This window comes from Hyperolius riggenbachi, chromosome 10 (assembly GCF_040937935.1).
Source record: "Hyperolius riggenbachi isolate aHypRig1 chromosome 10, aHypRig1.pri, whole genome shotgun sequence".
NCBI classification, from domain to species: domain Eukaryota; kingdom Metazoa; phylum Chordata; class Amphibia; order Anura; family Hyperoliidae; genus Hyperolius; species Hyperolius riggenbachi.
The window spans coordinates 47473706-47498711 of NC_090655.1; the positions used below are offsets into that span (position 1 = coordinate 47473706).

General features: G+C 46.0%; 1 protein-coding gene across 4 annotated transcripts in view; it reads left to right on the forward strand.

The window, feature by feature from the left end:
- FOXJ2 (forkhead box J2) overlaps window positions 1-24644 on the forward strand; it is a 53543-nt gene extending 28899 nt beyond the window's left edge. For 3 of the 4 annotated variants that reach the window (XM_068255218.1, XM_068255217.1, XM_068255215.1), the window contains exons 6-11: window positions 6641-6776; window positions 8593-8811; window positions 8899-9000; window positions 16611-16829; window positions 19194-19304; window positions 23850-24644. In XM_068255218.1, coding sequence (XP_068111319.1) covers window positions 6641-6776; window positions 8593-8811; window positions 8899-9000; window positions 16611-16829; window positions 19194-19304; window positions 23850-23959 — 897 coding nt within the window. In that variant the 3' untranslated portion in view covers window positions 23960-24644. The remainder of the gene's footprint in view (window positions 1-6640; window positions 6777-8592; window positions 8812-8898; window positions 9001-16610; window positions 16830-19193; window positions 19305-23849) is intronic. The other variant, XM_068255216.1, reaches the window with a different exon arrangement.
- The last annotated feature ends 362 nt before the right edge of the window (window positions 24645-25006 follow it).

A 25006-nucleotide genomic window follows, 5' to 3' on the forward strand; every position in this document is an offset into this window, starting at 1 on the left:
TTAAAATAAAATATCATTACCGCTATCTCCACTGAAAGCACTGCATGGTAATGTGTACATATAGGGACAACACCATTCAGAACCCGACGTTCCCTACGCAGAGATCAGGGCTGTGGAGTTGGAGTTGGGGCAATTTTGGGTGCCTGGAGTCGGGGAAAAATACTCCGACTCCTAATGAATTTAAACTATAATTAAAATAGAAAATATGATAAAATGTTCTATTTCTCAGATAATAGTCATAAATGATTTATATATACAGTAATAGCTGTGTTCAGTCCACAAAAATGAACTAAACCAATCAAAATGAGTTACTTGTGCTGCTTCAATGAAGCAGTTCCCGGTATTTTTAAAGTCATATATACACATCTGATTGTGACTGTAAATATGATGTGTACACAGGAATCTCTTATATATACTAAATAACATCTATGCTGTAAGTATAAAGCCTGATGTGTAGCCGTGTCACTAATAGAGATGGTCAATGAGATGGAAATAATTCTGCGTTGATTTTGATTTATGCAAATGTTTGCTTTGCTCATGAAATCAAATAATTTGATATGTTGGTAAAATTTGGTTTGGTGACTACGAATTAAATGGTACCTGCTGCGATGGATGAAAAGAAAAGTTTTATACATACCTGGGGCTTCTTCCAGCCCCCTTCAGGCCAATCAGTCCCTCGCTGTCCACCTCCACCACCTGGATCTTCTGCTATGAGTCCCGGTAATTCAGCTAGTCAGCGCAGTCCAGCCACGTGCCGCTCCTACAGCCAGGATCATTCTGCACCTGCACAATAGTGCTGCGCAGGTGTAGTACGCTCCCGGCGGCGGAGTGTGTGCATGCGCACTATGCCAGACTGGCTCAAGTACCTGGAGCAGAAGGTCCAGGTGGTGGAGGAGGACAGCGAGGGACTGATTAGCCTGAAGGGGGCTGGAGGAAGCCCCAGGTATGTATAAAACTTTAATTTCATCTGTCCCAGGTTTAACTTTGTTACACAGTAGTACTATACTCTACATATACACTCCCCACAGAGCTGCAGGGAATTCACTGAGAATGTTGTGCACATTGAACACAGAGGTGTTGTCTATCACCCATTAACCTGGTTCAGATTGTGCATGAAGAATGTGTAATAGAGGAAGAATCTCCTTATTCCCCTGCAGAGTACCTGCACATCACTCTTACATGTACCCACAGTTACATTGCCTAGGGCCTGATAGATGTTCTTTGTTCCTGTCTGTACCTTTTACAAGTACTCTGACCAAGGACTAGTTTTAGTCTATGACTAAAGGGAATAAATATGGCAGTCTCCATATCCTTCTCACTTCAGTTGTCTTTTAAAATTCCTAAGCTTTTGGCAGTTGAGACGAATTTCATGTTACATACTTTCAATCAACAAGTTTGTAATATGCAAATTAGAAGAGTCGGAGTCGGTGGAGTCCTAAACTGAGGAGTCGGTGGATTTTTGTACCGACTCCACAGCCCTGGCAGAGATGCAGTGATTTCAGTGTAGGATGCAGTGACCTCTGCATAAGGTGCAGTTATCTCTGTGTAGGATGTGCAGTGATCTCCGTTTAGGGTCAGGTGATCTCAGTGTAGGATGCAGTGATCTCTGTTTAGAGTGAAGTGAACTTATTCTAGGATCCAGTGAAGTATTCTCAATGCAGGATGCAGTGATCTCAGTTTAGGATCTGGTGATCTCAGTGTAAGATACAGTGATCTCTGTGCAATGATTTCTGTGTACGATGCAGTGGTCTCTGCACAATGTGCAGTGGTCTTAGTGTAGGATGCAGTGGTCTCAATGCAGGCTGCAGTGGTCTCATTGGAGTGTGTGGTGGTCTCATTGGAGCGTGCGGTGGTCCCGATGTAGGATGGAGTGGTCTCACTGCAGTGGTCTCAATTTAGGATGCAGCGGTCTCACTGCAGTGGTCTCAGTGTAGGATGCAGAGGTCTCATTGCAGGCTGCAGTGATCTCTTTGCAGTGTGCAGCAGTCTCAGTGGAGGGTGTCGTGGTCTCATTGCAGGAAGCAGTGATCTCAGTGTAGGATGCAGCGGTCTCATTGCAAGCTGCAAAGGCATCATTGCAATCTGGAGTGGTCTCATTGCAGTGGTCTCAGTGTAGGATGCAGTGGTCACATTGGAGGATGCAGTGGTCTAATTGCAGCATGCAGTGGTCTCATTGCAGGCCGCAGTGGTCTTATTGCAGGAAGCCATGGTCTCATTGCAATGTGCAGTGGTCTCAGTGAAGGATGCCGTGGTCTCAGTGTAGTATGCAGTGGTCTCATTGCAAGCTGCAAAGGTCTCACTGCAAGCTGCAGTAGTCTCTGTAGGATGCAGTGGTCTCATAGGAGGATGTAGTGGTCTTATTGCAGTGGGAAGTGGTCTCAGTGTAGGATGCAGTGGTCTCATTGCAAACTGCAGCAGTCTCAGTCAGTGGTCTCATTGTAGGATGCAGTGGTCTCACTGCAGTGATCTTATTGCAGGCTGCAGTGGTCTCAGAGTAGGATGCATTGGTCTCATTGCAGGATGCAGTGGTCTCATTGCTGGCGGCAGTGGTCTCATTAGAGGATGCAGTGATATCACTGCAGTGTGCAGTGGTATCTGTAGGATGCAGTGGTCTCATTGCAGTGTGCAGTGGTCTCATTTGAGGCTGCAGTGCTCTCATGTATGGTGCAATGATTTCTGTGGAGGATGCAGTAGTCTCAGTGCAGGATGCAGTGAACTCCATGTATGGTGCAATGATTTCTGTGCAGGCTGCAGTGGTCTCATTGCAGGATGCAGTGGTCTTATTGCAGTGTGAAGTGGTCTCAGTGTAGGGTGCAGTGGTCTCATTGTAGTGTGAAGTCGTCTCAGTGTAGGATGCTTGTGGTCTCATTGCAGTATGCAGTGGTCTCAGTGAAGCATGAAGTGGTCTCAGTGTAGGATGGAATGATCTAATTGCAGCATGCAGTGGTCTCATGTATGGCGCATTGATTTCTGTGCAGGATGCAGTGGTCTCATTGCAGTATGCAGTGGTCTCATTTGAGGATGTAGGATGGAATGATCTAATTGCAGCATGCAGTGGTCTTATGTATGGTGCATTGATTTCTGTGCAGGATGCAGTGGTCTTATGTATGGTGCATTGATTTCTGTGCAGGATGCAGTGGTCTCATTGCAGTGTGCAGTGGTCTCATTTGAGGCTGCAGTGCTCTCATGTATGGTGCAATGATTTCTGTGGAGGATGCAGTAGTCTCAGTGCAGGATGCAGTGAACTCCATGTATGGTGCAATGATTTCTGTGCCGGCTGCAGTGGTCTCATTGCAAGATGCAGTGGTCTTATTGCAGCGTGAAGTGGTCTCAGTGTAGGGTGCAGTGGTCTCATTGTAGTGTAAAGTCGTCTCAGGGTAGGATGCTTGTGGTCTCATTGCAGTATGCAGTGGTCTCAGTGAAGCATGAAGTGGTCTCAGTGTAGGATGGAATGATCTAATTTCAGCATGCAGTGGTCTCATGTATGGTGCATTGATTTCTGTGCAGGATGCAGTGGTCTAATTGCAGTATGCAGTGGTCTCATTTGAGGATGTAGGATGGAATGATCTAATTGCAGCATGCAGTGGTTTCATGTATGGTGCAATGATTTCTCTGCAGGATGCAATGAACTCCATGTATGGTGCAATGATTTCTGTACGGGCTGCAGTGGTCTCATTGCAGGATGCAGTGGTTGTATTGCAGTGTGAAGTGGTCTCAGTGTAGGATGCAGTGGTCTCATTGCAGGCTGCAAAGCTCTCATTGCAAGCTGCAGCAGTCTCAGTGTAAGATGCAGTGGTCTCATTGCAGGCTGCAGAGGTCTCATTGCAGGCTGCAGTGGTCTCATTACAGCATGCAGTGGTCTCATGTGTGGTGCATTGATTTTTGTGCAGTCTGCAGTGGTCGCATTGCAGGATGCAGTGGTTTTATTGCAGTGTGCAGTGGTCTCAGTGTAGGATGCAGTGATCTCATTGCAGCCGCAGTGGTCTCAGTGCAGGATGCAGTGAACTCCATGTATGGTTTTATTGCATTATGAACTGGTCTCAGTGTACGATGCAGTGATCTCATTGCAGGCTGCAGTGGTCTCAGAGGATGCAGTGGTCTCATGTATGGTGCAGTGATTTCTGTGGAGGATGCAGTGGTCTTATTGCGGTGTGAAGTGGTCTCAGTGTAGGGTGCAGTGGTCCCATTGCAAGCTGCAGTGGTCTCATTGCAGTCTGTAGTGGTTTTATTGCAGTGTGAAGTCATCTCAGTGTAGGATGCAATGATCTCATTGCAGAATGCAGTGGTCTCAGTGTAGGATGCAGTGGGCTCACTGCAGTGGGCTCAACGAAGCATGAAGTGGTCTCATTGCAGTGTGCAGTGGTCTCATGTATGGTGCATTGATTTCTGTGCAGGATGCAGTGGTCTCAGTGTAGGATGCAGTGGTCTCATTTGAGGCTGCAGTGGTTTAATCATTAATGTATGGTGCAATGATTTCTGTGCAGGATGCAGTGGCCTCAGTGCAGGATACAGTGAACTCCATGTATGGTGCAATGATTTCTGTACAGGCTGCAGAGGTCTCATTGCAGGATGCAGTGGTTGTACTGCAGTGTCAAGTGGTCTTAGTGTAGGATGCAGTGGTCTCTTTGCAGGATGCAGTGGTCTCATTGCAGGCTGCCGTGGTCTCATTGCAGGCTGCAGTGAACTTCATGTATGGTGCAATGATTTCTGTGCAGGCTGCAGTGAACTTCATGTATGGTGCAATGATTTCTGTGCAGGATGCAGTGGCCTCAGTGCAGGATGCAGTGAACTCCATGTATGGTGCAAAGATTTCTGTGCAGGATGCAGTGGCCTCAGTGCAGGATGCAGTGAACTCCATGTATGATGTAATGATTTCTGTGCAGGGATCTCATTGTAGGATGGTTTGATCTCGGTGTGGGGTCCAATAATCTCACCACATGGTCCAGTGATCTTGGCATTTGGGATTTCAGCACTGGTCTTATGGGTTTTTTTTTTTTTTTTTGTTGGTCTTTTTGCACATTGTTGGGGGAGGTTAAGTATGAATCATGAAATTTAGGGGTTGGAGCGCACTGGAAGTGTGTGTGTGTGTGTGTGTGTGTGTGTGTGTGTGTGTGTGTGTGTGTGTGTGTGTGTGTGTGTGTGTGTGTGTGTGTTTTTAAGGTTAGGGATGGGGCAGGGAAGACAGTTAAGATTAGGCAGTGAAGGGTGAGGGTGGTTATGGTTTGGCATCGGTAGAGGTTCTGTGTGAGAATAGGGTTAGGTTTCCGGACGCCCTTTTTGCATGCACACGGTTAAAGGGAACCTAAACTGAGAAGGATATGGATTTTTCTTTTTAAAATAATACCTGTTGCCTGAATCGCCTGCTGATCCTGTGTCTCTTAATACTTTTAGCCACAGCCCCTCAACAAGAATGCAGATCAGGTGCTCTGACTGAAGTCAGACTGGATTAGCTCCATGCTTGTTTCAGGTGTGTGATTCAGCCACTACTGCAACCGCAGAGATCAGCAGAGTAATCAGGCAACTGGTATTGCTTAACCCTCCTGGCGGTTGATTTTTTCTGCCATCCGTTTTTCTTTTGTTTCATGTAAAGCTACCAGAGTGGTAGCTACATGAAACAACACTAGAGGGCGCATGTGTCCCTCTAGTGCGATCGTTGCCGGCATCAATAGCAAACAGGGGAACGCGTATATAACGCATTACCCTGTTTGGCTTCTCCTGTCGCCATGGCGATGATCGGAATGACGTCATGGACGTCAGCCGACGTCCTGACGTCAGACGCCACCGATCCAGCCCATAGCGCTGCCTGGAACTCATTGGTCCGGGCAGCGCAGGGCTCTGGCGGGGTGGGGCTCTTACGCCGCTGCGTGCGGGCGATCGCCGCAAAGCGGCGGTGATCAAGCTGTGCGCGCGGCTAGCAAAGTGCTAGCTGCGCGCACAGCACTTTAAATGGGGCGAATCGGCCCACCAGGGGCTGAGATATCCTCCTGCGCGGCATAGCCTGAGCTCAGCTCGGGCTTACCGCCAGGAAGGTTAAAAGGAAACATCCATTTCCCGCACAGTTAAGGTTCCCTTTAAGTTTAGATAGTGGCAGGGTATGTTGGTGTGACATTGAGGAGGAATAGGCTTTTTTACGTCGGCAGTGATTAGGGATGGTCAATGAGATGCAATTAATGCTGAGTTGATGCAGGATTATGCAATTGCTGCATGCAAATGTATGCGTATAAAATTGTATTTGTATCTGTAAAATTGTTTTGCTTAAAGCGAACCTGAACTCTTGCACAGGACAGAATGACAACACAATGTATGTATTTAGAGAGTTTAGCCTGTCTAATTCCCCATCATGTGACTAATCACAACTGTAATTTAATCTCTCAGCTGCGTCAGCTGGCTGCCTTGGCAAAGCAGCTAATTTGTAAACACAGGATGGTAACACGATGTCTACTTCCATGAAAGAAGGAAGTAGACACACTGCATATTTATTGTAGGATTTGTATCAGCTGTAACAAATAAATGTTTTCCTTTAAAGATTATTATGCTGTTGCTCATCTTTTAGAGCAGAGAGGAAGTTCTGAGTTCAGGTGCGCTTTAAAGATGTATTGAATGACGACCCCCATAATGTGCTCTCTCTCGCCCTCCGCAGGCCACCCCAGCTCACCTGCCGCCGGACTCCCGTGCCGCCTCCTACAACAACGACTGCTACAAGTTTTCCTTTTCGGAGATCCCAGACCTCAGCTGCTCCTTCCGCAGCTTGTACCGCACATTGCAGGGTAAACAGGGTGAGGATGGGGGAGTAGTGTAGGGAGGAGCCCCCTGCTGGATGGGGCTGGTGAGGGGACAATAAGGTTGCTACACAAAAGCTTCTCAGTCGAATTATCTCACCTTACATATTCACTCAAAAATGATCTTTCCTTTAACAACTTAAAGCGGATCTGAGATGAAAAACTAACTATAACAAGTAACTTGTCTATATATCTTATCTAAAGTTTAGATAGTTTACACAGCAAATCTAGCTGCAAACAGCTTCAACAGTTTGATTCCTGTGATGCAATGAGGGCAGCCATGTTCTGTTTGTCACATTGTCACAGGCTGAGGGCTGGAGATGCTATCAGCCTGCCTGTGTGTAAATTCAGTCCCCTCTCCACTTCCCCCTCTACCTCTGAAATCAGTGGCTAGTAACCTCCTCCGCCTCCTGCCCAGACTGAGCTCCCATAAGACCGCGCTACAGTGCCAAGGCTCTGTGAAAAGCTGTGGGCGAGGCTTGTTTAGTTTATAGGGAATTAGAGTATTAAAACAAAACAAAAAAAGTATTTGGCTTGAGGAATTCCCTATAAACTATATGAAAGGAACACAACTATGCAACGAGTAAAAGTTTATCTCGGATCCATAACTGAGTTATGGTTTATCTCTCCTTATTTGCTTATCTACTGCATTAACTCTTTTTATGCTAGGTACACACCTTACGGTTTTCCTTTCAATAAATGCGTTCGATTGATAAATTCCGTCATTTCCGATATTCCTCTTAATCGTTTTACTGCTCGATTTCTCATAGAAGTGAATGGAAAAAGATAAGAGAATCGAGCGGGAAAAAAAACAATTGAGCGGAGAATGGAACGGGAAAAACGTATTGTGTGTACCCAGCATTACAGTTAAGGAGACAGATAAGTAAGCTTTGTGACTCAACCCCAATGTTGGGTAACTGAAATAAGCACAAAAGGTCTCCGCGCATCTAATTCACATCAAGGACTGTAAAGTACAGTATTAGGAAGCAAAATGCTATGTAAGTCATCCGTGGCTTCTCTATAAAAAGAAGAGCTAAATTAAGGGTCAATATAAAAAAGAAGCACAGTAATGAAAAAACAGTATGTTAGTGAGGCAGTATAATAAAGAGCCCTGTAGTAAGGGAGCGCTATAATTGTGGGAGTTATAATTAGCAACACTGGCTACTATAATATAGAGCACTATAGAGGAGAAACATGGATTGGGGGCTAAACAAAGAGGCTATTACCGTTACAAAACGTTTTTCGCCACACAAAATAAATCCACACTCCCTCCACTAATGCAGGGGTTCCCTGAGATCCAAAAGTTATATGAAAGCTTCCTCCACGGTGAAAAGTGTGAGTAAGACTGGAATAGAGACTGAGGAGGGAACCCAGTCTGGCCTAATAAGTGCAGGGATTAGCCAAGGTCCCCGGTTTCCCTCTCGCTCAGATCCAAAAGCAACTTTAAATTACAAAACATACTGTACACCCTTTAAGTGTCCTACGTGTTTCACCTCCTAGTGGAGGCTTTGTCAGGGCTGCTAGTGAAAACACGTGTCCAAGTGCCAGTGCATAAATATACAACCCTCCTCCCCCACAAAATTGATAAATGTAGCAACACCGTATCAGCCAGCATGGCCAGAAGCATCTCAAAGAAAGTGCGTAATGTTGCTTTATCAAAGTTCAAAACCTGACAAGAATCCATCCATGGAAGGCTAGTTGAGCTTGTGGAAATCAGTAAGCATTTGTTGTCTATTAACAACTGTTGGGAGGGGTAGGTGGTGTTATATGAAGGCTTATTTTCCATAGTGCAACTCTCTTCCTCTCTTCCCAGGGCTCTCTCCTCTCCCCACCGATATACAACCCCCTCCCCCACCATCCTCCAGCTGCTGCATGTACCAGCAGAATTCAGGGGAGTCCTCCTCGCTGCACCCCCACAGTGTCCCCAACATGAGCAGCCCCTCATGCTCTCACCACCACAGCCAGCACCAGCAGCCGCCCTATTTACCTTCCCAGCAGATGCCCAGGCCTGCCGCTCCCAGCATGCCTTTGGGTGAGTATGGAGTGACATCCCCCCCATCTGCAGCCTAATCCGTGAAATGGACTGCTTGCCTGACGCTCTACTGTTTATCCCACCTAGGACTGCCCAGCGATTGGTGCTCCAACCTCGACTCTCTGAAGGAGAGCTTCAAGATTGTCAGCAATCTGGATTGGTCCACTGTGGATCTCTCCCAATTCTCAGGTGAGGGAAAGCAAAGTCCTTCTTGCTCTATTCTATTTGTGTTTGTAAAGTTTATAGGTCAGTCAGGGAAGTATTGATTGTTTGCTACACTGAGCATACATTTTATATAGTGTATGTCTGCCTTTAGTTATTAATGTGGTTGAATCTAATCTCCATAACACACGGCTGGTAAAATAAATTTGCAATGTTATATGTTAATTTAGTTTATGTATCTTATAAGGTTCAGTACTAGAACTGCATTTTTTGTGTAAGGATGGATCCAAAAAGCACAATATATTCTATCCACAAACTTGCCATATAAGATCATTTTATCGACCCCTCTGCCTGTTTCTTCATCTTCCTGTTGTGCTGCTACATTTACTTTGGTTGATGCTTACTTTGGACACAGCTAAGCCTATAGTGGGAATACCGGTAACACTTAGAGGACACCTGAAGTGAGGGATATGCAGGCTGCCATATTTGTCCTCTTTAAGGGACCCTGAGCAGGTGATAAAAACAGAATTTACACTTACCTGGGGCTTCCTCCAGCCTATCGTAGGCCACGAGGTGCCCCGGCGTCGTCCTGGCTCCTTCCCTGGTCCCAGGATGACTTCAGCATTATGAAGCCGATTGTGGCATTACGCCAGCCAGCGTGAGAGTCTTGCTCATGCGCGATTCAATCGTAGAGAATGACACGTAGGCGGCCGGCGTAATGCCGCAATCATCAGCGTGCTTTATATTCAGTCCAACTTCGAACATCTGATCTGCATGCTTGTTCAGGCTCTACGACTAAAATCATTAGAGGCAGTGGATCAGTACTACAGCCAGGCAATGTGCATTGTTTAAAAGGGGAGTGTCACCATACAAATCAACAGCAACTGGTCTGAGTGTATTAATTAAGTTATAAAGATGCTAACCCTACATTCAAAACTTTTTCTGCTTTTATGGTTTGGAGTTATCACATACGGTACTTTAGCACTGACAATGAAAGGGCAAGTGCTCCTAGACAGTTGCATGCTGGGTAGTTCTTTTTATCTATAATATATTCCTCCTCTTCCATTTATTTCCCTGCCTAGCTGGAACACGATTCTCTGCTCACTTATGTTTACAAGCAAGGCTGAGGTGACTCAGGGATTGGAGGAGAAAAGAAAAAAGTTAAGGGCAGAAATGACATCAGTATTTAGCCTCAAACTGTGGGCAAAAGACATGGTTCCCACCAGGAACAGAATTCTCTCCATTTACTATATAAAATTCACTGAAATCAAAATGTGGACAGTACAATACATGTTATGTAAGTAGATCTTATATATATGTTTTTTTCCCTGGCATAGTATGGCTAATCCCACTGTTTTAAAAGGAACTAAAATGGCAGCCTTCATATCCTTCTCACTTCAGGTTTTCTTTAGTTACAGATATTTTTGTTTTGGTTTATCTCCATTGATCAGCTATCCTTGAATGATCATTTCATCTTCCAATGCCCAACTCTAATACATTATAATCTAGTTATAGTAAACTTCTGTATAGTAAACATTCGAGTATAGTAAACTACCTCCCCAGGTCCCGGACAGTCTCCATTATAAGTCTATGGGAGCAACATCTGGTATAGTAAACTCAGATATAATTAAGTTATGTAGGATAGCGCTGCGCCTACACCTGTAGCTGCAAACGCTGTTGAAGGATCCCAATCCCTTACTAAAAAGATACAATAATTAAGTAACAGATTGCGCTACTGTGGAAAAAAGTGGATGCTATATTAATTTTTTTTATTTGAATTGCATTAAAAATCAACCGAAGGTTGATAAAGGGCTATTGAGACCCTCTAGTGGCTGTGCAAATAGCAAACAATGAACAATAAAAAATAAAATATTAAAATGGATGTACTGGACACAATATATGTACATATATTAAAAATCAAAAGATATAAATTGGATAAGTGCACTTCATTTTGTTGCATAGCAGTTCCGGATGATGGCCCATTAATAGTTTCCAATTCATATATGGAAGCCCGAGAACATATAGAGGTTGTAGCAGTCACAAATCACACTTATAAAGTGAAGTATAGTTGATCCCTCAGCAAATGATGAATGATGAGGTTCCTGATACACCAAGGTGGATTCAGCACAAAAGCATAGGTAAGTAATTGGATCGATCTCACCCATAATGAACTTCCGGATAGCACAGCAGTGGTCTTCGCGGGAGCCACTCGATCTCACCCGCCCCGGCCGGCGGCAAGGGGAGAGAGACTAGACGGAAGGATCACGTCGGGCAAGTGTGCCCGGCTCCCCTGGAGGGCGGAGGGTGTCCGGATGGTAACGACCTGGCGCTGGTCAAGCTTCCGTCTTCAAAGTTGTTGTGTGCAGCCGCGAAGCTCCAGCTAACCTCCTTCCCCTCTAGGTGTGACGTCACAGAGGCAGCCAGTGGCTATGCAACAAAATTAAGTGCACTTATATTAAAAATCAAAAGATATAAATTGGATAAGTGCACTTAATTTTGTTGCATAGCCACTGGCTGCCTCTGTGACGTCACACCTAGAGGGGAAGGAGGTTAGCTGGAGCTTCGCGGCTGCACACAACAACTTTGAAGACGGAAGCTTGACCAGCGCCAGGTCGTTACCATCCGGACACCCTCCGCCCTCCAGGGGAGCCGGGCACACTTGCCCGACGTGATCCTTCCGTCTAGTCTCTCTCACCTTGCCGCCGGCCGGGGCGGGTGAGATCGAGTGGCTCCCGCGAAGACCACTGCTGTGCTATCCGGAAGTTCATTATGGGTGAGATCGATCCAATTACTTACCTATGCTTTTGTGCTGAATCCACCTTGGTGTATCAGGAACCTCATCATTCATCATTTGCTGAGGGATCAACTATACTTCACTTTATAAGTGTGATTTGTGACTGCTACAACCTCTATATGTTCTCGGGCTTCCATATATGAATTGGAAACTATTAATGGGCCATCATCCGGAACTGCTATGCAACAAAATGAAGTGCACTTATCCAATTTATATCTTTTGATTTTTAATATATGTACATATATTGTGTCCAGTACATCCATTTTAATATTTTATTTTTTATTGTTCATTGTTTGCTATTTGCACAGCCACTAGAGGGTCTCCATAGCCCTTTATCAACCTTCGGTTGATTTTTAATGCAATTCAAATAAAAAAAATTAAGCATCCACTTTTTTCCACCATTATAGCATCCACTTTTTTCCACAGTAGCGCAATCTGTTACTTAATTATCAGATATAATTAAACTTCTGTTATAGTAAACATGTTTTTATGCCCCAGCTGACTCTGGATATAGTAAAAAGAAAAAAAAAAGTGGGTGGTGCATGCGTCATATGTCAGTGTGAAACCCGCCTGCAGAGGTGTCAGAGCCACTCGCATTACAGATACAAGTGGCTTATCATGATTGGCAGCATTTTGAAGAGAGACTTCATGATTGGCTCATGTGTGAGCAGAAAATTTAGCAGGACACGTGCTGCAAGTCCCGCCCACGGAGGTATCAGAGCCACTCACAGGAAGCAGGAGGTTGCCTCTTCAGTGATGGCTGCAATTTTTAAGGAGCCCTGTATATTTGACCAGAAATTTGTCCACCCTGGCTATGTAGCCCTAAGGCAGTGATCTGCAAACTTGGCTCTCCAGCTGTTAAGGAACTACAAGTCCCACAATGCATTTTCCTTTATGAATCAGGACTGTGGCAATGCATTGTGGGGCTTTAGTTCCTTAAAGAGAACCCGAGGTGTGTTTAAAGAATGTTATCTGCATACAGAGGCTGGATCTGCCTATACAGCCCAGCCTCTGTTGCTATCCCAAACCCCACTAAGGTCCCCCTGCACTCTGCAATCCCTCATAAATCACAGCTGTGCTGTGCGGCTGTGTTTACATCTGTAGTGTCAGTCTCAGCTGCTCCCCCGCCTCCTGCAGAGCTCTGGTCCCTGCCCCCGTCCCATCCCTCCAATCAGCAGGGAGGGAAGGGATGCAGGCGGAGACTGCAGGAGGCGGGGAGAGCAGCAGACTGACACTGTAGAGATAAACACAGCCAGCTCTGACAAGCTGTTTGTCAGCAGCGTGGCTGTGATTTATGAGGGATTGCAGAGTGCAGGGGGACCTTAGGGGGGTTTGGGATAGCAACAGAGGCTGGGCTGTATAGGCAGATCCAGCCTCTGTATGCAGATAATATTGTTCAAACCCACCTCAGGTTCTCTATAAAGGGCATCCGAGGTGAAAATAAACTGATGAGAATTATATCTGTCCTCCTCCTAAAATGACTTTTTTTTTTAGATATCCCAGTTTTATTTTATATTTAAATATAGTTTTTAAGCTTTTACTGTTTCATTGTCTCTGCTCAATGACACCATCATTGAAGTATACCAGAGCTTAACCTCCTTGCCGGTCTAATTAATCCGGCAAGGAGGCAGCGCAGCACTTTTTTTTTTAATCATGTAGCAAGCCCAGGGCTCGCTACATGATAGCCGCTGAGCGGCGGCATCCCCCCACCCACTCCGATCGCCTTCGGCGATCAGAGTAAGCAGGAAATCCCGTTCAGAATGGGATTTCCTGCAGGGCTTCCCCGGTCATGGCGGCTTCCCCGGTCCCGGGCGGGATGACTCGGCGCGGCGAATCAGCGGCGATCGCATACTACACGCAGCTAGCAAAGTGCTGGCTGCGTGTAGGAAAAAAAAATTATGCAAATCGGCCCAGCGGGGCCTGAGAAATCCTCCTGCGCAGGTTACCCCGAACTGAGTTCGGGATAACCAGCAAGGAGGTTAAATCTCAAATCATCAAATCAATCTTAAATCAAATTTTTGACCCTTTTTTATCTCTTTCCTGCTCTGAGAAGCCATTTACTGACAGGAAAGTGTTTTATGGCTGTATTTACTTATCGGTGAGGTTTATACTGTAGTCTGACCCAGTCACGAATTGGACAGAAACTGTCACTTGCATACCTGATGTTTAACTCTTTCAGGCAGAGAAAGAAAAAAAAAACCAGCCTAGTTATTTGTGTGCTTAGCACTGTACATACCCATGTCTATCTCATCATGTCACCTCGGTTGTCATTTAACTACTTTAGGACCGAGGTGATTGAAATCTACGCCCTGTTGTGGTGTGCTCCTGGCTGGCAGGGCATAGATTTCAATCACTGCCCGCAGCGCACATCCGCCGTTTCAGTCGTTCCCTGCGGCCCGCCACTCAAACGCGACATCTCTCGCCGCAGCTCACAGGCTCTGCTTGTCTCTATGACGGCAGAGCCATGTGAGCAGGTCAGGAGCCGATTTTATTGGCTCCTGGTCATGTCCATCAATGTAAGCCGCTCCCATTGGCTTACATTGATAGACATGGTCAGGAGCCAATGAAAGTGGCTCCTGACCGGCTCACATGACTGCCGTCATAGAAACGGCAGAGTCTACTGTATGTCAGGAGAATCAACGTCTCCCTGTGTGCATATACTTCGGACAGCGGTGGGGGATGAGCAAGTGAGACAGGTCTGTGCGCATTGCTGGTGGTAGCAGCCGTGGCCTAGCGCCCATTTTTTTGGGCGGGCCTTTTTACTAGTAAAGAATAAAAGCCTTGGTGAGAATTCCCTATAAAGAGATGGGCTAGTCCAATGATGGCTAACCTTGGCACTCCAGCTGTGACAAAACTACAAATCCCATCATGCCTCTGCCTTCCAAGTTATGCTTAGAGCTGTCAGAGTATTGCAATGCCTCATGGGACTTGTAGTTCCACCACAGCTGGAGTGCCAAGGTTAGCCATCACTGGGCTAGTCCAAAACCTGTCGCTTCTGTCAGATTTCTACTACCAACTGTAAGTGACGGCAACGTAAGAGAAAATTAATTTATGGCTCATTTTACTCTGGAAAAAACGTACTTCTTATTTGTCTGTTTGCACATATTTTTGAATTTTACAATATATCGCCATAGTGCCGCATTAAGTAAAACACTGAGCCATATATAGTAATGTACTATATACACTAATGTGGCTTGCTATGGTGGTGGCCCAAACCATCACGAGGGAATTTCCCTTCTGGGCATGGAACCACGTCATGGAAGTTATTTTTTTTGTGATGGCAGAGGAACTATATGCTTGATCAGGGTTGGGTCATGTGATGAGAATGTCACCTGACACATTACACCTTTATGAAAAAAGATCCCATATCCTAATGTGAAAGCCTCCACTGTACTGCCAAATTACTTAGAAGAGTTTTTGGCTGTAGCAGCAGATTGATTGCTTGTGAGAATAATATTTTTTATAATAGCCTCTCTCAGGTAGAGGCCAGCTGCTCCATTGTCCTTGCAGATAACACTATCCTGCTTGCAGGGCCGTTTTTAGGCAAATTGCCTGGAATGCATCCCTGTCCCCCTCTGGCTCTTTCAGTCCCCCTGTGCCTCCGTCTGCCCCCCATGCCATCTTCTGTCCCTTGTACTACCTCTGGTCCCCTTTGCATCCCTGTTCCACTGTGCCTAGGCTCCTTCTGTCCCCCCTTGTGCTTCCTTATGGTACTATGTTCCCGTCCCCCTCCTGCACTCCCCCAGCTCAATATGTAAATGCAGAGTATAGCGCAGCAGAAGCTGTGCTCTCACCTCCCTGCCAGAGTGCAGCGCTGTGCCTATTTGACTATCCTGTCTGTCTCCTGCTCCCTCTAGTGCTGGCACCTCACTCTCCTCATGTAGCGTTTAATCATGCTACATGCAGTAGGAGATGCTGGGCACGAGGTCGAGCAGACAGACGGACGCACTGCACTGGACTCCAGCGGAGAGGTGAGAGAGCACAGCTTTCGCTGCGCTATACTCTGCAGTTACACACTAAGCTGGGGGACAAGATTGGTGGGTTGTTTGTATCTCGACTCCCTGTATTAAAGAGACTCTGAAGCGAGTCTAAATCCACTTTTTTATGTTTATTAATGTTAAGCACTATAAGCCCTGCTAAACCACCGCATCCCGCGGTAAAACAAGGGGTTTATAACCCCCAAATCCCCCCTGCAAAATCCACGACTTTCCTGCCCATGGATTTTGCTGTTCATGGAGGCAGAGCTTTGAGCGGCAGCTCTGCCTCCATGCGTGTCAATCTGCCTGTGGATCTCCGCCTCTCCCTGCCCCTCTCAGTGAAGGAAGATTGAGAGGGGCGGGGAGAGGCGGCGATCAGCTGGGATTGACGCGTGAAGAGGCAGAGCTGCAACCCTAAGCTCTGCCTCAAGCAGGAAGCTCTTCCCGGACTCAGCAGGGGGATTTAGGGGTATAAATCCCTCGTATTGGCGCTGGGATGCGGCGGTTTAGGAGGGCTTACAGTGTTTAACATAAAAAAGTGGATTTAGACTCGCTTCAGAGTCTCTTTAAGCGTCGACCTTATACACCACATATTTCTTAGTGTGTTTTTTGTATAGGACTCAGATACTGTAGGCGAGTCAGCCAAATAGTTATAAAGAGTGTATAAAGCTTACTGTATGTTGTTGTTAACTTTTGAAGGATAAACCATTCTATAAAGGTGTAAGTTGCAACTGTTAACCCTATTGAGTGCCCAATCCAATGACATTTCATGGAGTTCTCCTTTAAGGAATATGAAGCAAGAAAAGAAGAAATTGAATGTGTTAAAAATGAAGCAGTATAAACTAAGTTTTGTTATTGGTCACCAGACCTCATGGAGAGCCTGCGCCAGGCGGAGCTGAAGAACTGGAGCCTGGATCAGCACCACATCGCCAGCCTATGCGACTCACTGTCCCACCTGTTAAGCCACACCGGACTCCTGCCGCCGTCACACGGCCAGACATCCTCCTGCCAAACTCCCTGCATGCCCCCCACCACCAGCAGCTCCTGCGCATTGCAGGGAGCCAAGCCTGGACACACTATGGCAGGTGGGTGGTAGAGGAGAGAGGGGGGCTGGACATAGGGAACTAGGAAAGAGAATAGCAATAAGGCATGGAAGACAGCTAGGATGAGAAAAGGAGTGGGGAAATAGTTATCATGAAATGGACTTTGGAGAAAGGGGGGGGGGGGGGGGGTGTAGAGAGAAAAGAGGAAAGAGAGAGAAATAGAAATGAAAGTAGACGTGGACAATATTACCAAGACAGAGAGGAAGGAAGGAAAGAATGACAAAGTGTACCAGGGGTAAAACAAAAAAAAGTTTTGTACAGACCTGGTGCTTCTTCTAGCCTCATGCGCACGGGTCGCTCCCACACCGCCGTCCTCCGCTGCCTGCAGCTCCGGTATCGGGGCCTGTTAGTTCTGCCAGTCGCGGCCAGTCTGACACTAGAGCTCTCTACGTATCCCTCCGGCGATAGAGGGCGCACTTCTCTTGTGTAGACTGGCAGAAATGATGGGACCCGATACCACAGCTGCAGTAAGCGGAGGACTGTGGCGTGGGAACGATCCGTGCTCATGGGACTGGAGAAAGCCCCAGGTATGTATAAAAAAGTTTTTTTTTTTTTTTTTTTTTTTTTGGTCTCTGGTTTCCTTTACAGGGAATGTCCAAGCACAATAAAAAAATGAGTTTCACTTACCTGGGGCTTCTACCAGCCCCATGCAGCCATCCTGTGCCCTCGTAGTCATTCACTGCTGCTCCAGTCCCCCGCTGGCAGCTTGCCGTCCTCGGAGGTCGGCGGGACGCATTGCGTACATTTTTACGCATTCCCGCTAGTGCAGGAACATTAACACATACATTTTTACGCATTACTGGTTCAATGCATAAAAATTTACGCATTGAGCCAGTAACACGTAAAAATGTATGTGTTACTTTTCCTTGACCAACGGGAATGCGTAAAAATGTACGCAATGCGTCCCGCCGACCTCGGCAAGCTGCCAGCGGGGGACTGGAGCAGCAGTGAGTGACTACAAGGGCACAGGATGGCTGCATGGGGCTGGCAGAAGCCCCAGGTAAGTGAAACTCATTTTTTTATTTTGCTTGAACCTTCCCTTTAAAAGACAACTGTAGTGAGAAGAAAATAGTGGCTGCCATATGTATTTCATTTTAAACCAGTTGCCTGGCAGCCCTGCTGATCTATTTGGCTGCAGTAGTGTCTGAATCACTGAGGTTGATATGAGGATCTCTAAATTGGTAAAGCAGATATTTTCTGTTGTAAAAAAAACTGTAATGGAAAAAAAAAACCTTTATTCATAATTAATTGAAACAGTTACCTTAAAGGGACACTTAAGTCAAACAAAACAAATGAGTTTTACTCACCTAGGGCTTCCAATAGCCCCCTGCAGCTGTCCGGTGCCCTCGCCGTCTCCCTCCGATCCTCCTGGCCCCGCCGGCAGCCACTTCCTGTTTTGGTGACAGGAGCTGACAGGCGTCCCGCGAGTGATTCTTCGCGTTCCCAGAGACGTTTGCACCCTCTATGCTGCTATGTGGTATATGATATTTGCTATAGCAGCATAGATGGCGCTATTGTGGCCAGGAACGCGAAGAATCACTCGCGTCCCCAGCCTGTCAGCTCCTGTTACCGAAACAGGAAGTGGCTGCCGGCAGGGCCAGGAGGATCGGAGGGAGACGGCGAGGGCACCGGACAGCTGCAGGGGGCTATTGGAAGCCTCAGATGAGTAAAACTCATTTTTTTTGTTTGACTTAAGTGTCCCTTTAAGTCAAACAAAAAAAAATGAGTTTTACTCACCTGGGGCTTCCAATATCTCACTGCAGCTGTCCGGTGCCCTCGCCGTCTCCCTCCGATCCTCCTGGCCCCGCCGGCAGCCACTTCCTGTTTCGGTAACAGGAGCTGACAGGCTGGGGACGCGAGTGATTCTTCGCATTCCTGGCCACAATAGCACCACCTATGCTGCTATAGCATATATCCTATACCATATAGCAGCATAGAGGGTGCTAATGTGTCTGGAAACGCGAAGAATCACTCGCGGGACGCCTGTCAGCTCCTGTCACCAAAACAGGAAGTGGCTGCCGGCGGGGCCAGGAGGATCGGAGGGAGACAACGAGGGCACCGGAAAGCTGCAGGGGGCTATTGGAAGCCCTAGGTGAGTAAAACTTTTTTTTTGTTTGACTTAAGTGTCCCTTTAAATGCATTTAAAATCTTTGCCTTACCTGGGGATTTAAATGAAACATTGGGAAGTATTTATTTAGGGTGTTCAGCTAATAAATGTATGTTAGGGGACACTTGTAATGGTGACAGTACTAAGGGCATTTGGTAAACTGCAGCGCTTAAAAAGGATTACGGTACTTCAATGACGTCTAACTCAATGACTTTTTCAAATATGTTGTGTATCCTCAGTGGCCTCCTACGGACAGAACCAGCCCACGCCAGCCTCCTGTGCCCATAACTTTACTGCACCCCCTGGATACCCCATCCACACCCAAGCCCCACCAACCTACAGCCAGCAAGGTGAGAACTGCGGAGTGAGTGTTGTCTGATCATACAGGCCTGATTAAGCTGGCCATACACAACAGCCGAACATCTTACACTTAGGAAAATTGGCATGTACTACAGGTAGTCCCTGTTTATCAAAAGCGATAAGGAACGGTAGGTTTGTTCTTAACCTGAATTTGGTCTTAAATAGGAACTGTCGCACAAATCTTAAAATTTAAAACACATACAAATAAGAAGTACATTTCTCCCAGAGTAAAATGAGCCATAAATTACTTTTCTCCTATGTTGCTGTCACTTACAGTATGTAGTAGAAATCTGACAGAAGCAACCGGTTTTAGGCTAGTCCATCTCTCCATAGGGGAGTCCATCTCTCCAAAGGGGATTCTCAGCATGGCCTTTATTCTTTATAAAGACATTCCCCGAAAATCATTACTACAAAGATGCTGACCAGCCTCCCTGCTCGCTGCATGCTATTTTGGCAGTTGGATGGAGCAACTGCCATTCACTAAGTGCTTTTAAAAATAAAGAAAACCCTGAGAACCCCCCATGAGAAGATGGGCTAGTCCAAAATCTGTCAGATTTCTACTACTTACTGTAAGTGACAGCAACATAGGAGAAAAGTAATTTATGGCTTATTTTACTCTGGGAGAAATGTACTTCTTATTTGTATGAGTCTTAAAATTTTAAGATTTCTGCGACCGTTCCTCTTTAAGTCAGAACACTGTGCCATCTCTGTCCCTTGTACTTCCAGTGTCCCTCTCTTTGTCATCTCTAACCTCACTATGCCTCTCCAACCCCCTTTGTGCCTTATGTCCTCCTTGTACCTGTTTGTGTAACCCTCCCCTCCTGTGCTTCCTCAGCCCTGTTTGGCCTGCAGTGTATAATGCGTAGCATAGTCAGTAGCGCGTCTCTCCTGCTTTGGGCGCTTCCACGCAATGCATGAGCTCCGCTCTGTAATGAGGGAGAGTGGCTTGCTCATCGTAGGAGGCGCCCCTGGAGCAGGTGAGACGCACAAAACTGCTTCCGCTGTGGATCATACACCGCAAGCCAAACAGGCCTGGGAGAGCGCAGGGCAGGGAGTCTCCAGCGATGGTGTCATTGCAACGGGTCAGCAGCCATTCGTATAGGCCGGTCATTAGTAAGTCAGGTGTTCTTAAGTTGGGGACTCCCTGTATTCAGTTTGAGGTACATAAGGGTAACCGAGCAGCTCGGGGTGACCCAAACCACTAGGAATGTATAGGGCAGGGGTCCCCAAACTTTTTCGGTCAAGGGCCAGGCCAACATACTTCAGACTGCTGAGGGGCCGGAACATACATAAAATGATGTTGAAAAACATTACATTGAATCTAGATATGGATTCCTCCCAATCATGCCTGGAGGAGACCTCCCAGCAGCAGCCATTCAGTCATGTGGCGCCCGAAGAACGTCTTTGTGCACCAGACAGTGAAGCATACCTAGGTGACAACCTGCCGTCCAGTTGGACAGCAGTGTCACCTGATGCAAAATTAGATTGGAAGCCAACGAATGACTGCTTGCTGGCTTCTACTGTATGTGGATGAGTGGGGCCTGAACTGCTATTCTGTATGTGGGCCACATCTATAAGTTATACATTTTGTGTTTGGGGGGCCAGTAAAAAAAGCCTCGGAGGGCCGCATTCGGCTCACGGGCCATAGTTTGAGGACCACTGGTATAGGGGGGATAAAATAGACCGAAAAGCCCTCCTACTAATAAGCAATGCTTGGTGAAATTTGCCTCCTTAAAACAGAAGGAAATTTGCAATCATTCAGCTAGAAGTGAAAATTTGTGGTTACCCACAATGCACCACTACTGAATATGCAAATTATCCTTTTTCACCCCCGTAAGCAAGGCAAGCATCCAGAACCGCTGGTGTGTAGCAAGCCTATAGCTTTAAATATTATACAGCCACACCAAACTCACATGTATACAGCCTGTTTCGGGCTTTTGGCCCTCATCAGTACATGGCAGGGATTGATATGGCTGTATGGTACATAAGGGAAACCCTTTGTTTTCCAGGCATTGATCCTTTGTACTACCACTCTGCACTGCACTGTGTAATTAAATATTAGACATGATTTCAGCAAAAATCTTGTATAATATTGATGTTGCTGCTGCAACTGCTAGAGTTGTATTATTATTTCTGAGTTTTCAGCCATTATAGTTTTAAAATAATACATACTGTAATAAAAATACATTTCATTTGCCCAATTTTCCCCATTATTACACCTTTTAAATGATGTCCCTATCGCAATGTATGGCGACAATATTTTATTTGACGAAGGCCTTTGTTTTTTAGTTTTGATTCCATCACTAATTACAAGCACTTATTTGCAAAAGTAACAGTAATATCATGACATACATATTAACCACTAGAAAAAAAATTAGAAAAGCGCTTCACCATGTAACAAAAAGGTGCTGTATGCAATCAATGGGTAGGAGCTGCCCCTTCTATTTAAATAAACCAGTCCATACAGAAGGTAGCGCATACACATCCATAAACAAGTGGGCAATATAAAAGTTCATAGGTCTTCACACAGTTCAAATCTGCTGGTAGTTACTGCACAGCCTTCACTTGCTAAATCTTCCTACTACCTCCACCAACACCCTGTGAGCAGACACTTACCCAATTGACAGACCTCCACTCAGGTCTATTCACGCCTTGGAACACTTCAGGCCGTCCCCCACCACGCCAGGACAATGTATCACCAACACTCCTCCTCCTTTGCTCACAGCAGATAAGTCCCCATGCATATAAAACCTCAAAACAAATGCCTCACATAGTGTAAAACCGCAAACATTTATTGTGCTATAAAATCAGATTGCACTCACAAATTGCCTTCTTGTAGTTACAGCGTAGAGTTTGATTACGGGTTCTCCCAGTTTAGCTGGGCCCCGGCTGGCACTAGAAACCCTGCGAATGGAATGGCGTGCACATCCACTACCGCCGCAGGTTAAGACACCGCTCGTCCACCCTCGTGTATCTCCGCTTTCACTTCCACATCTCAAACCCCGGCGCTGGAAGACTGAAAGCTCTGCTCCGCCTACCAAGCAGGAGATGCGCGCACAGCCTGCGTGCAATCTCCTGCAAGCTGCAGCCCCTGGACTACGCCGATCGGCGTTAGACGGTCCTGGCTGGGGCTGCCGCCACGGTCATGCCCGCCGGCATGGGTAGTTAAAAAAAAGTTGAGTCCCTAAGGTAACTATTTATGTTTTTTTGTGTTTTTTTTTTTCAATTTCACTTTTTTTTAAAGGGTTTTATTTTGGTTACTATGGGAGGGCAGGTACAGTGTTAATGGGGTATTTTATGTATTTTTATTTAATTGAAGGTGTGTGGGTGCCATTTTACTGTTTGGCCGCTAGATGTCCCCACACACACTTTATTTACAGTGTGTATAGTTTACTGCATACACACATTACAGGATGTAACACATGTATACTTTACTTTCACTTTTCTCAATAACCACAAGCATCTGAATAATGCATGTAAAGGTTAATTTGTTTTAACCAATATTATGTATTCATTTGTATGCATATGAAGGAAGACTGTCCAACTTAAACCTCATTGTTTTGTATGTACAGGGTGGGCCATTTATATGGATACACCTTAATAAAATGGGAATGGTTGGTGATATTACGGTAACTTCCTGTTTGTGGCACATTAGTATATGTGAGGGGGGAAACTTTTCAAGATGAGTGGTGCTATCAGGCTTCCAGTGTCCGTAGTTTCAGGTGCTGCACATCCCGTATCTTCACAGCATAGACAATTGCCTTCAGATGCCATCAGTGTGTGAAGAGTGGGAGAAGAGGGTTGCATTGACAATCCAACACAATGGCCAGCACATTGAACACATTTTATAAGTGGTCAGAAACTTGTAAATAACTCATGAAAGAATAAAGTTGCGTTAAAACCAAGCACACCATTGTTTTTATTGCGAAATTGCTAATAAGTTTGATGTGTCACATGACCCTCTTTCTATTGAAAAACAAAATTTGGATTCAAAATGGCTGACTTCAAAATGGCCGCCATGGTCACCACCCATCTTAAAAGTTTCCCCCCTCACATATACTAATGTGCCACAAACAGGAAGTTAATATCGCCAACCATTCCAATTTTATTAAGGTGTATCCATATAAATGGCCCACCCTGTATATCATTTCATACAAAACTTGTACATCCCTTGTATACACTAAAGGGGCCCATACACTGGTCAATTTCAGCCATCCAGATCATCAAAATCGTTTTTTTCTGATAGATTCTATGATCTATCTGACAGGATGGAAAATCTGCTCCTGGAAGCAGATCGATGGCCCATTGAGTTGCATTGGATCTAATGGTCCAATAACGCATTTAGATCGATTACCAATAGATTTAATTCTGAAATCTATTGGAAATCTGTTCCTAGTGTGTGGCGCACATCAGATAGATTCCTATCAGATTTGACTTGACAGGCATCTGACAGAAATCTATCTGATGGTCGAATCTGCTGCAAATCTATAAGTGTATGGCCACCTTAAGTTTTCCAATCCTCTCTGTTTTCACAGGACGCCTCCCCCAGCGAGCTCTGTACCCACCCCCTCGCCCACAGCTCCGCCACCCGCACAGCAACGATGAAATTGAAGAAGACACCTTTGACTGGGACTCTATTGCTTAGAACCTCTGCACTCCGGCTCCCACAGGAGGCTACTAGAGGGTACTACAATCCTCCATGTGTATAGACCTATATAATTCTATAAATATATAAATATATATATATATCTTCGCCCGACAATCAGGGACAGAATGCCCCTCTCTGTGGACAAGGAGGGAAGAAAGAATGAAGAGAAGTACCCCCCTTCTCCCAGGCACAGCCATTTCAACCTCTCCCACCGCAACACCAATGAGATGACCTCGAGGACAGCAAGCGTTCCATGTGCTTCAATGAACTGGGCCTGAAAGGGGCCTTCTGGTGCCAAGGACTTGTGGTGTAGCGGTGGGGGAGGGCCCTCACAGTGCCTGCGGGGAAGGTGGGAAGATGCGGCTGACAGGAGCCAATGGGAATTATTTATAAAGCATACTCTTATTGCACAGCACAAAGTGTTATGGGGCATTATCGGCCATCTTGGATCTCTGACACTGGCGAGATCGCGCAACGACTCGGCCAGCATATTAACGGACCTGCAGATTCCAGGAACAGCACTTTTCAGACCGGCTGGATTGTCCATCCTCTGTCACCTTGTTTGGGTTTCACTGTGGATGTCTGTTAGGCGTACAAACCTTGTTGTGAAATTCATTCTTGTACTATCTGGCACTTGTATTGGCAAAGCTATTACATAAATGCTCTCTTGGTATATCTCAAACTCAGACCAATTAAATTTGAGGATGAGAGGGTAGGAGGTTCTAGGGATGGGTGGGGAACCTCCTGATAGCATTGTCACCTATGGGCTTTGAATAACATTTGATGTGTGTTGCATTTCTTTGAGTATGGTGTGTACTATTATATTGCATTGGAAGTACTTTTGTAATTCTAGTGGGTTCAATGGGAATGCAGCTCAGATGTGATTTATAGCAAAGCTGAGACGAACGCATGAAAAACATATAAACTTACCTGAGGCTCCTTCACTGTGTCACCGGGCCGCTCCAGTCGTCCCTGTGCTACTGTTAGTCGCGCTCCGTTGTGCATGCGCTCCGTTGTGCATGCGCTTGCTTGTGCTTGCTCCCA